Source organism: Lepeophtheirus salmonis, chromosome 7, assembly GCF_016086655.4.
Source record: "Lepeophtheirus salmonis chromosome 7, UVic_Lsal_1.4, whole genome shotgun sequence".
Classification (NCBI taxonomy): Eukaryota; Metazoa; Arthropoda; class Copepoda; order Siphonostomatoida; family Caligidae; genus Lepeophtheirus; species Lepeophtheirus salmonis.
The window spans coordinates 20,851,391-20,869,792 of NC_052137.2; the positions used below are offsets into that span (position 1 = coordinate 20,851,391).

General features: G+C 28.2%; 1 protein-coding gene across 6 annotated transcripts in view; it reads left to right on the plus strand.

The window, feature by feature from the left end:
* LOC121121727 (cell adhesion molecule Dscam1) overlaps window positions 1-18,402 on the plus strand; it is a 414,757-nt gene that overhangs the window by 158,032 nt on the left and 238,323 nt on the right. For all 6 annotated transcript variants that reach the window (XM_071889819.1, XM_071889818.1, XM_071889821.1 and 3 more), the window contains one exon: window positions 4,635-4,908. In XM_071889819.1, the coding sequence (XP_071745920.1) occupies window positions 4,830-4,908 (79 nt within the window). In that variant the 5' untranslated portion in view covers window positions 4,635-4,829. The remainder of the gene's footprint in view (window positions 1-4,634; window positions 4,909-18,402) is intronic.

An 18,402-nucleotide genomic window follows, 5' to 3' on the forward strand; every position in this document is an offset into this window, starting at 1 on the left:
TTTTATACTGCCAACCTAATCTCTCCTCATGTATCACCTAGAGGGAACTTGCGTATCGGAGTATGATAACCACTGATATAATGGAATTTTTAACGTTGATTGGTTTTTTTCTTGCTAAGCTATGAATAATTTCTTACTAATAAATCTAGAATAATTCACCAAATAGGATTAATTGGCTACGTCCTGCAAACTGACTTTGGGACTTTTCTTTATGTTTGAAAATGAAAATAAAGTTTCTATTTATTGCCTCTAATGGGGTTTCTTTAACTTAAATAAGATATTGTTAGACTGTAAACAATTATAAACTATTAAAATATAAAATAGTATTTGTCTAACAACCAGTTTATTTCCGCCCTCTTTTATCTTTCTATTTTTGGAAATAAAGTTGGAAGATTTAATGAACATGACATCCTCTTGAACAATTTAGTGGAGTCTAACTTTTGAAAAACTTAAAAGAAGATAAGACGACAAACGTCCAAATATAAACTGAGTCATAGGCTAATAAAAATATATAAACCATCCTAAAGGAACAAAAAAAAAAAAATTACAACTAATCCCTCAATAACATAAATCTAAAACAGTATAGTTATAAAATTGCCTTCAAGGTGTTTTTTTTCCCCATAATAAAATAACTAATTCAACCCTAGGGTTCAAATTGATTTTTTATTTCATTTCCAATTTTATTTTATATGTAAGCAGTTGTAGCTTAGGGTCATTTCATCATTTTTAAGGGTTTGTGTCTCTATATTATGAGACAGTATTTTCTTTCATATCATATATATATAAATAATATTGTATACAAATATAGCCATTATTAGTATCATTCATTAAATCCTCTTTGGTTCATTTTTTTTTATTTTTATAATTGTCATCATCTCATCTTTTGTTATCTCTGTTTTTTCTCTTATTCTTTGAACAATATAATATTAACATGAATTTTATTCTTAATTTTAACTTTTATTCTTCTATTCATATGCTAATATTCTTCTTTTTTTGCTTCTTCTCCATCTTTTATTATTCTCCTTGTTTTTCTTCCTTCCTTTTTTCATTTTATTTTTTAAGAAATTTGAAAATTGTTCATATCCATTGTTCACAAAGTATTTATAAATCTTTGTGAAATGCATTAATAATTAATTAGTCTTCTTTTTCAAATAGACAGTAATACATATGTACATATATATATGCTAAATGTAAAAGCATACAATATATATATCATACTAGCAAAGGATTACCCTGCGTTGCACGGCCAAGGAGGGAGCGGTAAATCATATTGGCAATGGTCAATATTATTTCTTCCTTCGGTGTGGGCTAACATTATAATATATGTTTGATTATGAATTTTAAAAAAAAGTATTATAAACTGGTGAATAATATACCAAAATATATATCATAAAAAAATTTGCTAAGATGAGAAGTCCATCTTTTATTTTTGTCAAAAATTGCTAAATTGAATATTTGTGTTTTGGGTACTCATGCAAAATTCTAGGTTCAACGGTATGGCCTCTTATTAAGGACACACACAAACTCTATTTGATAAATATATACAGATAATTCACTACGTAACAAAGTGAAGGACTTAGAATGCCCATAAGCTAAAACTCACTACTATTATTGGTATTTAAGCTGTAAAACACAAAAATGACTATATAAACTTCCAACCTCTAAAGGGTGGACCTTTGAAGCATTTAAAAAAATCAAGTTTTAAGGGTACAGCCTACAATTCAGTCCCATATTTCGGCATATAAGAACTATATAGATGAAAATCAAAGTAAATAAAAAATTGATACTAACATTCAACATTTGAAAAATAAATAATTTATTACTTTATTTTGTTTACGATTCATAAAAACTGTAAAAACCACAAAAAAATCTTGTATGATTAAGGACCTTACATAGAAGCGAATGTCTATTTTTTTTTCTTCAAGTGCTTTATATCCTGGCTGGTTATTTACTTTGATTTCCATTTATATTGTTATTTCATGTAAAAATAAAACACAGAAGCATAGCTATACCTTACAAACTTAATTTAAAAAAAAAATTTGAAATGCCAAACCTGTAGCGGTTGAAATTTTGGTCATTTTTGTTTTTTACTGCTTTGATAAGAATAATAAATGTGGGGTTCAGTAAAAAATGCCGTATCATGGTGTAATAAACCATTAGTAGGTTAGAGAATAAAGACCTAAATAAATATATATAATATTTATTTAACTTTGTATACATATTAAAGTGGATTCTCTCTCCCCCCTTTATATATTGTTATCAAATTGCTCACGTATATATTACTATGTAACTATACAGGGTGCAACAACATAACTTCCTTTAAAAAAAAACAACTAGATGACGTCCCCCATTGTCAATACCCTTAGTAAACCAAACTTCAGTATTTCAATGCCTGGTGATTTTTTTTGTTTCACTTAAATGATGTGACATTCAAATGTTTTAAAATAATTATTTTTTGATATAAACATTGTAATTAACAACATACATTATTTTATAGTTATGAATGATTAATTGAATAGTAGTAAAATTTTTGCGATTTTGTAAAGTTAATGTTAGTTTTTCAGAATAAATCTAGTTCCAATTACCCAATTTGAAGAAATTGTACCAATTTAGACTTCTTGTATCACATCAAATCTGATAACACGAATTAAAGAAATATTGAATCATAAACTATGGAGTTTATTATAGTCAAATTTAAAATTATGAAAATTAAATTTAAAAAAATCAGTTTTTGTATATTAGATAAAGCAATTGACTAATTTTTATGAACACGTCAAATAGCTGAATTGTAATAGGTTTAATTTTGTAAAATATTCTGTCAAACCATTTTTTGGGAATATTGATTTCCAACGAAAATTCACGTTCTTCACTACTCCAACAATTAATAGCAAGAAAGTGTATTTAAATAATTTTTTGAATCTTTCATTTGGAATGAAATTACGCCCATTTCAGGTACAACTTTTACAGCTTGATTACCACGAATTATAAAGTGGGATATATTTTTGTTTCTCTCTGTATATATATTTTTCTACATATACCGATATCCGAAAACAAACCTTCTTATATGCCAATGGGTCAAAATAATATTTACATAAGGATGTTAATTTATTTTATTATCAATGTAAAATATAAAGTACATATATAAATAACTATTTTCATGATATTGGACAACTTATTTATTAATTTTGTGCAAAATAAATCCCCGTTTTATTTTTTATACAAATTATGTTCCATAAATGCAACAAAATCTCCTTTGTTTTATTGAAAATATTTATATAGATATATTCAACCATTATAGAAATTTAAATATAAGAGGAAATTGTAACTTTTATCATCAGTAAGTATATATTTAATGTATGGTTTACTTTATTTTTGTTCAAATAAAAGATGCAAATAAATTGCATTACTAAAAGTCTACTTATAATCTCATTATAAGATACATAAAATAAATTAATTTAAAAATGGATTAAAAATAGAACCCTAAAATATAGTGAATAAAATGTGGAAATTTATATGATATAACTATTTGTTACTTTGTATATTTAATATATACAATACAACTAAGTTATTTAACTTAAAGTTTTGTTCAAGATATAAAAAACTAAATAAAAACATAGGAATTATTTGATATATTTTTTCATACTTTTAGTAATTCATTTACAGATTTACATAATGCATGTATAAATCTACAAAAATCGGCAAATATAACTTTTTTAATAGAATTATTGCTTTAATTTCTCAATAATTTTTAGACAATACTTTTTTTTTTCAACTAAGGAATCAATAGGCTAAATAACAATACTAAGGAATTTTTAAAACTGGTTTGCAATATAATAATATTCCAAGATATACAGAGTGCGACAAAATAACTTATTTTTTATAATAGGTAGTAATCCAGCCTTAGAAGTAGTAACAGGGTGGGCGTAATTTATTTCTAGATGCAAGATTCTAAATTTTTCTTGAAAATAAAGTCAGTAACTATCATGCTTTGAGAAAGTGATATAATTTTCCTGATTGTAAATATAATTCTAGATTTTCTCCATTAAAATATATTTATAATGTATATATATTTTTTTAAATCAAAGCTTTTTTTACACTTGGTGTTGAAAATAGATATAAATAGTAAGAATATATTTCAAAAGCTAATATTTAAGGCTTATTTTACCTTTTAATTATTTTTTATCATATTTTAAATTCAATGTAATATTTCTTTGATTAAGAAAGTTGATTTTTTATCTTCTGAGGAACACATTACGAAAAGAGTTAATTAATGAAGTTTGAAAATATCTTGTTGAATAGCATAAAGTTTATCTTATACAACCCTCTTAAAAACGTTTTATATTATTGTCAATTTGTGATAAAGATAAAATCTATTATTTAATTAGAAAAGTCCATATTTTAGAGAGCGTGTTTTAAAAAAAGAAAATATTTTTTCTATTTTTCAAAACCCCATTCTAAAAATTAATAGATATTTAGATTTAAAATCCAAAATTATAGTTTTGGTATATTTTTGGAAATCATTTTAAAGAAATTTATTCATACTCAATCACATATTAATAAATCAAATCAATTTTTGATAAATAAAAGTGGATATAGTATAAATTAAAATAAATAATTTTTTTATAATTTTCCAGGAAAAAAAATTTGAAAGGCATAACGAAAAAAAACAGCATAAAAAAATCTTCAAAAATATTTGACAGAAATGTTAAGAAAAAAGAAATTGATTTAAAAAGCAAGCTAAGGATATAGAGCTCAAATCAAAATAAAGAAAGCCTAAAATATAAAAAACAGCAACTACAACATAAGTTTGGTACCAGCGTGGAAAAAAAATGATGGGATTAGAGGAATCTTTCTTCTTGTTAGCATTACTGGCTATCAACGCTGCGACATCTCATGAAGAGGATAATGGTAAGTTAAATCTTTTTATATATAATATTAATTAAAACAAAAGTAAGGTGTGACTTAATTAGAGTACGAAGACGGAAGAGAGAAAGCGAGCAAGCCCACTTTCTTGTATCTTAAGAAAATACTTTTACTTAATGAAAAATAAATTGAAATTAATTAAAAAAATAAATGATTGTTATACCTAAGGAGTCATCATTCTTAATCAAGTTAATTGATATTAGTATACTTAACACCATTTTGAATGTGTTGAAAGAGACATTAGTTAGTTAGTATGTATGGCAGAAAGGCCTTCCTTGGCACTTTTTCTAATAATTAAATCAAATAGAAAATCTAGATATATATGTATTATATTGGAATTTATAGATTATAATATTAGGGTGACACAATTATCTTTTTTATTTTGGAAAAGTAAATGGCTTAGGTTAAAAAAATGGGTTCTAATTGTAAAACAAAACATTCATCAAAAGTTTGAACTGTATAGAATAATATTTGAAGGTAGTTCAAGGGTCTTAAAGTTTGAAAATTTACATTTTGAAAGAAAAAACAGAGGATTTGCTTAAATACTGTCCATACAACTCAGATATAAGCTTTTTGTTAAAGCAATAAATTAAGCTTACTAAACTTATAAAATAATATATCTTACAATCATTTCAAAAAAATATATTTACATACATATATGTTCAAAAAATTTAGTTCATTACTCTTATTGTTTATCATATTGGAACCCAACTATTTGACTGATAAATATGAAAATTTGCAAATTCGTTTAATTCACATTAAATTCAACAAAAAAAAAAAAAAATGTTACCATGACCTGAGTGACCTTTCTACGGAAATTCATCTGTTTAATTCAATTTCAACAAATAAAATGAGCAATAAAAAATCTCGGTTGAAAATGGTACCCTACAAAAAATATATCATTTGGATAATTTTTTTTCCAAAAAATTTATTCTTTTTTCTTGATTATATATCAAATAAATGAACAAGTACATACGTTATGTATTTTTACATATACACACATAATATTTATTCTGTTCAAATTATTACATTTTTATGTAAGTTCAATTTTCAAATCAGTATTTATATTTTCTTATAATATCATAGATATGAATAATTTCTTATTGTAAGTTTTATACAAATACTGTTGACTTTTGTAAGTTTTTTCTTCTTGGTGTTGGGGTAGATCATTTGATTGTCTTCCACCACTTATAAAAGTTGTGCCTGGTCATTTGTTATTAACCCACTATATTCTGTGATGAGTGCTAGCCATCTTTCAGCAATAGCATTGCATATTTGGATCAAAGCAGCTTTTTTATGCCTCCATGTAGTCTTCCCTCTCACTTAAAATGCTGGGTCAACTTCTTAAAAACTATCAGGCAGATCCTAAATTTCCAGAATTTTTTTTTTTTCAGACTTCTTCGTGACAAAGTCTTCAATATTTTTATGTATAAAATCATTGTTAAGTTTTTTGGCCTTCTGTGCTTCCTCTATTTTTTAATGCTACTTTAATTGGTTAGATGGAGTTGCACTGGTTAAGATTAGTAAATATTATAGTATTACATTTACTCTATCTAACTTAGGAATCTTTTTGTGAAATCCATATAAATAAAGTATTAAGTTCTTTCTCTATGAATCACCTGGGCGCTAACCTACTCACAATGAGTTCAAAAGAATAAATCCTCCCGAGCACGTTGTCCATAAGTTACGGCTATTTTAAGATTATCTTCTACAAATTCAATAGCACAATCTTGTAAGCCTTCCTAAAAACTGGTCACCTTTTCAGCTGGAGTTCCAGATTTATAGTTAGTTTTGTTGATTGATGACCAATATAAACAAAGGAACATCTGATGACGATGTGGCACCAATACACTTGTGGAAAATAGTTCCAATAACAAATTCCATTATATGGTGTCTACAAGCAAATGGTAGAAGTTTCTTGCATTTTAATTTTTCAAATAGAACACAAGTTTCATTATTCTTGCCAGTGTTTGACCTTACAGTGTCAAAACACATGGCATTGATTTTGTATCCAATATCCATTCTTTAATTGCTTTAAATACAGCATTGGCTTGTTTATCTCCTGTACCAGATGAAAGTTAGTCCAACGATAAAATTTTAGAAATTCCTTTTGTTGAAACTAATACAGATAACCGAACGAATTAATTAGGCTTCTATAAGGATTTAGAATCATTTTTCCATCCCAATGAGGACAAGATGACCTTTAGTATTGAAATTTACTTTGATATATTGTTTTAGTCTGTGCTTTGTTTTGTTTGACAAATTGTTTCTCTACTATATGAAAGTTCTTCAACATTGTGGTCAAGACTTGTGGTTAACCTACTTCTGATTACTTAAAAACTGATTTAAAAAAAAAATCGCTGTTCCTTTGTTTGCAAGGCTTCTATCAACTCCAACCATGCCATGAACACCTATTGTTCATTTTCTCACTAGGCTAAGAGAAAGTCTTTGTCTTTTTGGATTACAGAGGTAGAAGTCATAATTTATTTTAATACGGATTTTATGTGTAAAAATTGAATTAAAAATGTCACTTTCTATGAAAAGGTAATAAAATGGTCACTGAGGTCAGGTTAACTAAAAATTTAAACTTGTAGGGTGTATTGAATGTGAAAATATATGTATTTGCAAATTTTAATATTTATCAGTCTAATATTTGGGTGTCAATATGCTAAAGAAATTAAAAAAAGGTTGAGCTAAATTTCAATCAACTTAAATATACGTTATTTTGAACACATATATTCTCTTTTTTTTTTTAAATATTAATGAAATATGTAAATTTAAATATCTCAATTTATTGTTTCAACAAAAATACTTTAATTTGAGATATATGGACAGAATTCATGAAAATACTCAGTTTATTCTTTAAAAATGTAAACTTTCAAAACTTAAGGGCCATTCAACTACATCTAAATATTTTTCAAAATAGTTAACTTTTCTAAAAAATTTTTTTCTACATTTAGGAACCATTTTTTAACATAAGCCATTTACTGTTCCTAAAAAAATGATTTTATTGTCACCCTACTACATATACAATAGGGTGGTTTGATATACGACTTTTTTCTAATCTCAATTGTAATTATGTAGTTTGGAAAAATTATATTATGTCATGAAAATTACCTATGCAAAATTGCATTGTCCTTCAAGCTCATCTTTAGGTTCCACATCTCCATTAAATTATGGAAAGATACAAATTTTCTTTATTTAGTAAATATGGATACTAAGAGAACATTTTTAGCGATTTAACATAAAATATTTTTGATTGACATTTTTCGAACCTATAAATTAAAAAAAAATAATAATAATAATTTTTCGAAATATATCGAAAATTGAAAAATTATACCTAATATACAGTAAACTGGGTGTATTTTCTTATTAACTCAATCAGGATATACCCTTATATTATACCTACGTATAGACATATATACATTATACGTATAAGACATATTATATAAATGTTCTATTATATTATAAACATGCATTTCAATATATATTATGTACATATCAGTTTGAATGCCTTTTGTATCAATTATACACGAAATACACTTCCAAGTACCCTTCTTTGTGAGATGCATAATAAAAAAGGGAATTATTGTATGTATATCTTCTATATATCTGTAGAAATCATAATAAAGTTAGACTAAAATGATGTGATACATATATAATATCAGTTTACGGAAAGTCCTAAGGCCCTTTTGAGAGTATTATAGAGTTAATCTAATATAATATTATTTATTAGCTTATAATGTTTGTTCTGGGTATATATTTGTTATAGTTATACTTTGTTTCTTCCCAAACTTTCTTTGACCCTTCGGTTGTGAGCTTGGATTTTCATTGCCCCAAATTGTATCTGTTTCAAATAGATTTAATCACTGGAACTCTTGAGTATTCTTCCAAGAGATCTTTATAAGAAAAACATTTTATCTTGTTGTAAAAATTTATTTACTTGGAATGTTTCGTGAATTTAGCGATTTTTAATTATGTTTTGTTAAATTTGATTAATTTTTTTGCTTCTAAGTTTCTTATCGCCATATTTTCAGCTGATTTATGTACATTGCCATTAATGGAACATCAGATGGTGTGTTGTATATCGCACTCAACCTCATCAACATTGAGTAGTAAATTTGTTCATACATAAAATTTGTTTAAAGTGTTAATGAAAAATAAAATGATAATGCTAAACTATAATAATATGAAATTGAATATTAATGTTATTTGGAATAATTAAAAAACATATTCCATTTTTTCTCCTTGTCTTGAACTCATGCAAATCTAATTGATACTTACGAGTGCAAAATTCATAAAATAGTTAGGAAGATATTTCAAATAGCTTAATTTTGAATATGTGTTGACCACGTAAAAATAAAATAAGAAATTGGAATAACGTTTAACATTAGTAAAAGAAACGATATTCACTAGGGTTAAAACAGATATATACCTACATAAATTATACTATTGTCTAAGATTTAGGATACTTTTTATAGGAACTTGGAACTTCCAAAAGTGCTTTTAAACTAAAATTGATAATGTAACAACTACACATGGCATCAAACTGACTTGCTTTTGATAACCAACATCATTTGAAGTGATATGGAATCACTTTTTTTCAAGTGACTAACGTAAGAAAAGTTGTAAGCAATTACTTAATACCAAAATGAAAAGTGTCCCATGTATCCACATGATTCTTGTAACCTAAGGTCACGATCATCAGGGGTGGAACAAAGTCTTTAGACGGATTAAAATGTAACATAACGTATTCCTATTCCCTAAATTAATTAGTTTTGACATCTGTGTGTAATTGTGCTTATAAATATTGGCAAAAAAAAGAAGTATAGTTAGGAAAAAACACTTGTCTCAAAAGAGCTTTCTAACAAGCATGGATCCATTTAATTTAAAAACAAACATGAATGAATCTTTATTTTTTTTTAATATAATTGATATATATATTTCATGTAATTTATTTTTAGACTCAAAATATATTATTGGAAGTCATTTTTTAGTGGAAAAATATAGGTATTTTTAGGAAGAATTTCAAGGACCGATAGAACCATTTCTAAAACTAAATTCAGCCCAAAAATTCTAACCTATTCTCTCTGTCTATTACCGGGTCTAACAAAATAATGGCAACACTTCAGTTAGCACTTAAAGGGTCGATTTTGTGATTAAAAACTAAAAATTGAAACATCAGCTAAAAGCTGATAACTTAAACTTTGTTTAGAAGCAAAAAGACAAAAAAAACCATATGACATTAACATTAAAGATATGAAAGACAATTGTATGGTAGTATGGGAATCCAAGGTCGAATTTCCAGAGGATCAAAAAGCGTGTTGTTTCTGGTGACAACCTTGACAGAATAGCTGGAAATGGTCGCAAACCCAAGGGCATCAGAAGCTGGATCGAGCCCGAAATGAAGAAGTTCCTGAATCAACATGCTAAATCCTTTGGCATCTTGGCTATGGCAGTTTCTAAGACAATCAAGAAGGAGGGTAGGATTAAGTAGAAGCCATCGCTTACCCCTCGTAAATCAGGAATATCTCCATCATTACAATGCCCTCCTGAACAACTTGAAGTTGGTGCATATTGGTCCTGTCATCATCTTCAGCAATAAAAAAAACTTTGACTGTAGATCCTGTCTTTTGTTGCCAGAATGAACGTTTCAATTTGTTTGGAAACCACGAGGAAGGGCAGACATAATTACAACGACCAAACATACAGTCTCACTGATTAGTCTTGACTTTGTGTTCTTCTCTGGAATTGCCATGCTTCTCATCTAGTTTCCGGTCGGATACCACCTCACGGTGGGCAAAATCAAGTCTAATCTCATTCCTTGGATCGATGGGAGCTTAGGGGAATGGATGTAGGATAGAACACCTGCTCATACTGTCAATCTCACGAAAAACTTGTTAAAAAAAACTCCCTCCTTTTGGCGTTCGATGTTATGGCCCCACCTACTACCCTGACTTTAATTCCCTGGACTTAACTGAGTGACAACACGTCAAATCTAATGCCTGTCACGTTTGCCAACCAAATATCGCCTCTTTGAATGTCTCTGTTGAAGAGCACTGTATTGCAATGACTGAGGAGATGGTCATCATCACCTCTTGGCCTTCAGGTGATGCTTTAAGGCTGTCGTCGTGGTTGAGGGAGGCTGTAATATGATTAAGATGGACGACGCTAATGCTTGGATTTTAAGAAATTATCCGCATTAAGTTACACAAATGAGTCGAAATATAATTAAATTATATCGAATTATTTTGTTAGACCCTCTATACATGCATACGTTTGTACAAATATGGATTTCCTTTATAATAAGTATGGAAGCATATTATGTATGTAGTTGCTTCAATTCCCCATGGTTGATAAGTCATTCATGTTCAGTTTAAAATGAAGTATAAAGTAAAAAAAATAAGTTTTTTTCTTCTATTTTGAGTTGTACACATAGTTGTATAATAAAATATTATTTTTGAAACTGAATAAACAAAGTGGATAAACTTTACACTTATATATACTCGTATAAATACATATGTATACGTATATATCCCCCCCCCCTTCCTCCAAACTTTGTTGTCAAACTCTTGACATATATAAGTATACAACAAATGAGATCAAATTTACAATACTATCGTTTATTTTAATAGAAAATAGCAAATACATTTCTTTATATACATAGATATAACATACTTACTCATATATGTTATATATATATATATATTTATGTAGCTTTTCGATTTATGGAAGCAACACGAGGATTAACTAAAGAGAAAAGGAAAAAAAACCACACATAATAATAATAAAAGAAAACTTTTTTATTAACTTCTTATTATTATTGGTCCAATAGTGGTTTTTATTAATATCTTTTATACAAGATGAAGGAAATAACCCGAGTCCATTAGATATAATCAGTGCTATTAAAATACGGCCATTTAGATATATAGACAGGGGTGGTGCGTCCCTTCTTACACTTTTTTGCGTAGTTATTTTTTACTATGTTACAAGAAAGGATATATATTATTATAGCATGGCTAGTGTCTCTCCAAGGTTATTCCAACATAATCTGAATAGTTTTTGTGTAGTATCAAAATTACCTCCTTCTGCGGTCACCAAAGCCTCCAGTATATGTCTGAAAGGCTTCCCCATCTTGATGACGTAATCATTGGACATATCATTCCACTCCTTCTCAACAAAAGCCATCCGGAAATCAACATTGCATTGGGGGACTTTGCTGGTCTTGCTTTGCGCTAAGCCTCATATTCCGTTCTCATGTGGCGAGAAGTTTTGTATTAAAGGGCCACAAGTTTGGAGGCTAGAAATTGTTCCTAGAGGTTTTCCTTACACCAAGCTTGAGTTGTTATGACTAGGTACTGAGCCTTGTTGCCAATATGTAGTAGTCCACTTCTGTATAGTTGGCATACAACCAGAGCTTTACTCTTTCATCACCTCCTGTTATTGAGGCTTCAATTTCAAAGACTACACCGGTCAAAAAGTCTTCAGTGACAATCTGTGAGTTTCCTTCACTTTCCATCTTCCTGGAGTAGCTTTCATCTGTTAATGAGCCTCCTGACATTACAGACAATCTCAAAAAGCAATTCACAATGTCTGTAACATCTTTTACAGAATGATGGGTGCGGCGAAGATCAGCAGTCTGTTTTTTTTTCCTCCTTCCATTGTCGTTGTTTGTTAACGTATCACGACCAATAACACAGCTTATGAAGGCTGATAAATTTGAAATTATTCTTTTATAACTCAACATTGATTGCAAATTGTAATACCTTTATTGAACTTTAATTGCTGCAGTACAATTTACTTACACACATTGTATATTAAGTGCAAATTATGATGTCTGTACAAGTTGTAATTTGGAAAAATAATTTGTAGAATTGCTATTTTTTCGTATTAAAATGCATTATTTAGTGTCAACATTGGCTATTCTAGCTTTTAAGTATTATCTATCCTATCATTTCATTTTAATCTATTAAAATAAGATGGTTATTATGTATTTATGAGTATTATAACTTTGGGCATTTGAACTTTATAATGTGGCACGGAATACTTATATTTTAATAATATTTTTAAAATTACACCACTAATATATCAGTTCTCCATGGAATATTCAATTATTACATTATCTTTATCTCAAATCCTTTAAATCTTTCATATAAAATTATTTATCTCATTTTTTGGTTGAAACTTGTTCAAATTGCTTATACAAGTACTTTTATACAACACATTTATGAATGTAGATACTAGTGTTCCATTCAATTCCAGTATTACTCCAACTATTTGAAACAAATTAAGCTTAATAACATCAAAGATGTTGAACAATTTCACAAACTCTGTATAATTTGAAAAACTTAACTAAATTCAAACTTCAATGATCAAAAGTTGAAATATTCGAGTATAGAACTATATATTGTTAAGTAGTTTGTACATTTTTATTGAGTGATCCATATCTCTATATTAATAAAAAGCTTATATGTATGAGTAACAGTTTCGTTATTCAAGGTAAAATCGGAAAGGGATAAGTCTGAAACTTGCCATGAAAAAACATGGCTATTCCTTGTAATCTGAGAAATAAAATTTAACAAATTTTCTCTATAAAAAATATCAATAGGAATATAAGTGTTTTTTTTTACCTTTTTTTACAACTGATCAAATATAGAATGAAAGATTAATAATTATAATAAAACCCTCTTTGTTGGTCCGAAAAAACCCACTGTTTAAGGGCAAAATATATTTAAAAAGTCATCAATTTATGTAAGAAAAATGAGATTGGGAAGATATGAAGCAACTTTTGTGTCGGTCTATATTTTTGGGGGGTTCTTTAATTTCCCTTAAATTTGCCACATCGTTGAATTAATTAATTTAACAGAGCCAGGGACTTTTACAAGTTCCTTATAAATTTTGTTGGTACATTTTTGGCATGATACATTTCTTTATAGTAATCGGCATTTAATTTTTTTACTGTTTTATTAAAGTAGTCAAATTGACTCAATTGTTGAATATAAAGGCATTTAGTTTTCTTATTATAACTTTGATTGAACTCTATTTGATACCAATGGAGAGAACATAGTTTTTCATTTTTTTAAATTGATAGAAAAGTAAGTAAATATATCCCTAAAAGCTACAATAAGTGTTTTCAATTTACGACCAGCATCATTCTAATCCTCTCCCTGACTTGCAAAACACATTTCATTGATCTTGGATGTCCCAGACAGTGCCCAATGTTATGCTGGTATTTTCCATAAGAGTCTGAATTTTGGTGTATTTCCTCATTTGAAGGATTGTCCCACCCATATTGCACTCGGTCTAGCTGCCATTGGCCATGAGGGTAGTGATGACGTTCTTAATTATCCTCACATGGTACCCGATAGACTTAGAGATCTGGAGTTAACTTTTACCTGGCTCATGCATGGTTTTGATGACTGGAAAGTTGGTCCAGACTTTGGTCTTATCGCTGTTGGGGATTATAGGTTCCATCCTAAAAAAGGACCAAAATCACTTGAATATTTGATACAGGCGTAGTTTTTGTTATAGAGAGTCTTGCTTGGGTTCACTTGAAACTATTTTTTTTTTTAAATTAATGATTGACCTTTTTTTATAAGAGACCAGGCGCTGAGCACTTTTGGTTGTATAATTTGAGATGACATAGTTCAGTAATGTTTTGGTGTAGAACAGCAAAATTTGTTTTTTTATAGAATATTAGAGGCTAATTTATTTTGTACGCGTTTCATGATTATATATTCAACACTTTCAACGCAAATATAAATTTTTGCAAAATCGGATTTATGGTGGACCCTGTTGATTTGATTAATTCAATCAAAATATTTTTCTTTAATTGATGATTTTAGCCGAACTGAAACCCGATATTATACGTCGAATCCAACACTAATGAATACTATTTTTTAAACTACATGTGTCACAGTACCACAAACCATTATCAATAAAAATATACCATTTTTTTTTAATGATAAGTGTCAGAATAAATAAAACTTTTACTCATTTTTTGAATTTAACTTTGATAAATTTAAAGATATACAATATATAAACATATATATATATATATAAGTATAATTTAACATATATACTTAAAAATATTGGATTAAATATACCTATAGATATGTAAATGAAGATATTGCAATCCTTCATTTCAAAAGTTGTAAATTTCCCATTCACATCAAAATAGTTTTTCGATATTACTTAAAAGAGAAAAAATAATTAAATCGTGATGTTCTATGATAATGTGTGCGTGTATGGGTGTGAAATATATTGAATATGATTTCAATATCTCAAGGGTCCTCTTGAAAAAAAAATTATAATAGAAAAATAAAGATTTTTTTTCAAGTAGATTGAATACATACACATATACAATAGTGAGACTGTTGCTGTTGCAACCCGCTACAAATAATAGAAAAATATAATATTTTTACTTTATTATTGAAAAAGATTTAGAATAAGGCCATTGAACATATTTTTTATGATTAAAAATAAATCAATTGATGCATTCTATTTTATCATATTAATGTAATCAGAATAAAATATCAATATACCTAGGTGCATATTATAGAGAAACATCATATTTAGAAGGTGAGGTATGAACAAAACGAAGCTATTGCCTTAAGGGATATATATGCTCAATATATGTATAAGGATGAAACATCTGGTGCATTAACATAAAACTAACCTTGAACAAAAATACGTACAGAAAATACAATATATTTTTTACTCCATATATTGCAAACAGTTCAATATTTCATAGACATATTGGAGTCAATTATCATTTTTCTATTCAAATTTATGGGATGAATTAATATGCCCCACAGTTTTAACTATAGTTTCAAACCTTTATTTATTGAAGATGTTTACTTTGGCCCGAATATGGACTTTCAAATAAAATCTATCCATTTCTCATGCATTGATTATGATGATCAATTTGGGAAACTTGTATCACCATTTCTGACATAACCAAAGGGTTATTAAAAATATTTTGTGGAAAGAAATTGACAATAATTCGTCGAGAAATATAATTATTTTATCTTTCTTTTGGGTTGATGGACCAATCATTTGTTGTTGACTAATATTTAGCTATGTATTTTAATTGGAATATACACTTCATCAATACCTTGAAGTGTCTGGTTTATTGGTGATTTGGATATACTGAACCATTTTAATCCAAAATGTATGGAACAGGCTTTTAATCCCCAAAATGATCAAATGGTGATCAAGTGAGCTGGGTGACCATGGAGTCAACTGATTGGATAAGCCTCAGTCAGTTTTGGGGCCAGGCGAAGTCCGCCTTGGTGTTTGTGCAGGCCTGAGTGAAGATCAACAGCAAGGTATACATTAGCAATATCTAGGAGGAAGCTCTTGTTCCCTGGGCCCTCTCACACATCCAGAGAGACGCAAAGATGGTGTGAGGGCATTTTGAGTGGTTTCGAAGACTATACAGTCTGGCCCCTCTCCAGCTCCGACCAATATGTCATGGATTACTCCATGTGGTCCATTCTTGAGAGAAGACCCAGTGTGACCCCCAACAAGAATTTGGACTACCTGAAGGTCAAACTTGTGGCTGTTTGGTACTCCATCCTTTGGACATGGTCCTTTCCAGAGAGACTTCGGCTAGGGTCAAGGCTAAGGGTGACCATATCGAATGAAAGTTGTGTTCACATGTTTTTGAAACTTGTGTCGTGCTTCGTCTATAATTATATGAAAATTATGTGATTGGTTACATAATTATTACTATAATAAACATTTAACAGAACTTTCCATGGAACCTGTATTTCCAATGAGGGCTACTTCAAAATGTGCTACATTTTATTGATTTATTTTTGATATTTTTTGATAACATTTTTTATTTTGTTGTAAAGACTCAAAATTTGAATAAAAAACAGAATAACAATACATATATTTCACATACCCTAGTTGGCACAGGCCTGAGGGGACACATTAAAAAATAAACGATTGTTAATAATTTAGAACTTGGTAACATTTTCACAGTTTTTTTGGAAGGTAAGTTACATTTTACTCTTATTTGGATGACACTAACATTGCTTTTGAGGAATAGGAAGCTGTTCCTAAGTGCCTTGGAGTTACGACACTTTCTATGTATAAATAAAACCAATACTAAATGGGTTATTATTCAGCTGAATTTATGGTATAGGTATTAGATGTTACTTATACTCTTACTCAAATGGAAACCCTTTTGACTCTTAACGTATTCTTCCTCTACAGTACTCAAATATCCATACAAACAAATGCATATCTACTGTTGATATATCCCATTTTTCTTTCTTAATTATAAATTAAGTATTGTTTACATTTAATATGACTTCTAAGTCATTTCAAATTGTGTTTTTTTTCTAAATATTAAATTCCACAAAGCTAAAAATGGAAAATAAATCAAACTCTATGATGACATATTATTGTTTTAATTTATTATGTACATATACAAATATCGTAGAATAATACCAAAAATTTAAAATGCATTTTAAAAGAAAAAAAAATTAAATTAATTTTGAACATTAATAATATGAGTTCAAAGCTTTCAAATATTATATACATAATAAAAACAGACATTTGATATCTTTATCAAAAAAGAAATTTGAAAGTAATAATAGTGTACTTAGACTATGCAATGTGCATAGTAGAACCCCCCTTCTCATTAATTTTCATTTGAGATGTTTGTTTGAATTGCTGGGGTATAATATTTCGTTTTGATAGTAAACAATTCTAAATTACACAGATATGTAAGTACTATGTAATAATATATTTTTTTAAATAATGGGTTATTAAATAGATTTGTAAAAAAAAAAAGTATATAAAATGATTAGCAATAGTCTTTGCATCACAATATTATGATATTCCTTATGATTTTGGCAGCAGAAATATAATTCATATAATTTAGTTGTACTTATACTACAGATAATTGCATAATTGGTCCTTCTTATCTCATAGCCAGAGTTGTAAAAAATTAAAAAGCACACTCATTTTATAATTTCTACCTGAACATAATTTCATTTACCAAAGCTTAATTATTTTCTTAATCTTTTTTAATTTTTTTAAAGGTCTTTATTCATATTGTTGATTATGTATGTACAATTACATAGATTTAAAACAATATAAAATGTTAGGAAGAATGGTATTACTAAAAATATAATTAAACATTGCAGTTTAAAACCAAGAAATACGAAGTTAAAATATTGTTATACACAGGTGATAATAGCAATAAATAATTATAATGGTCTATCATAAAAGAGCCAATCATCCTTGTGCATCCACAGCCTTCATTCCCCTAGTCTTATGAGACAAGTTAATTTTATATCCCAAGGAAAGACCCATTCCTTGAGACTTTGCTCGAAAACGTATATGATCTGTAACAGTGGAATTTAGTTTCTGTAGATTTTTTTCCAAGAAAATATTAATAAGGGCATCTTCACCAAAGATAGATCTGGCGTATAGGTTTGATACCATAAGCCCACACTTTCA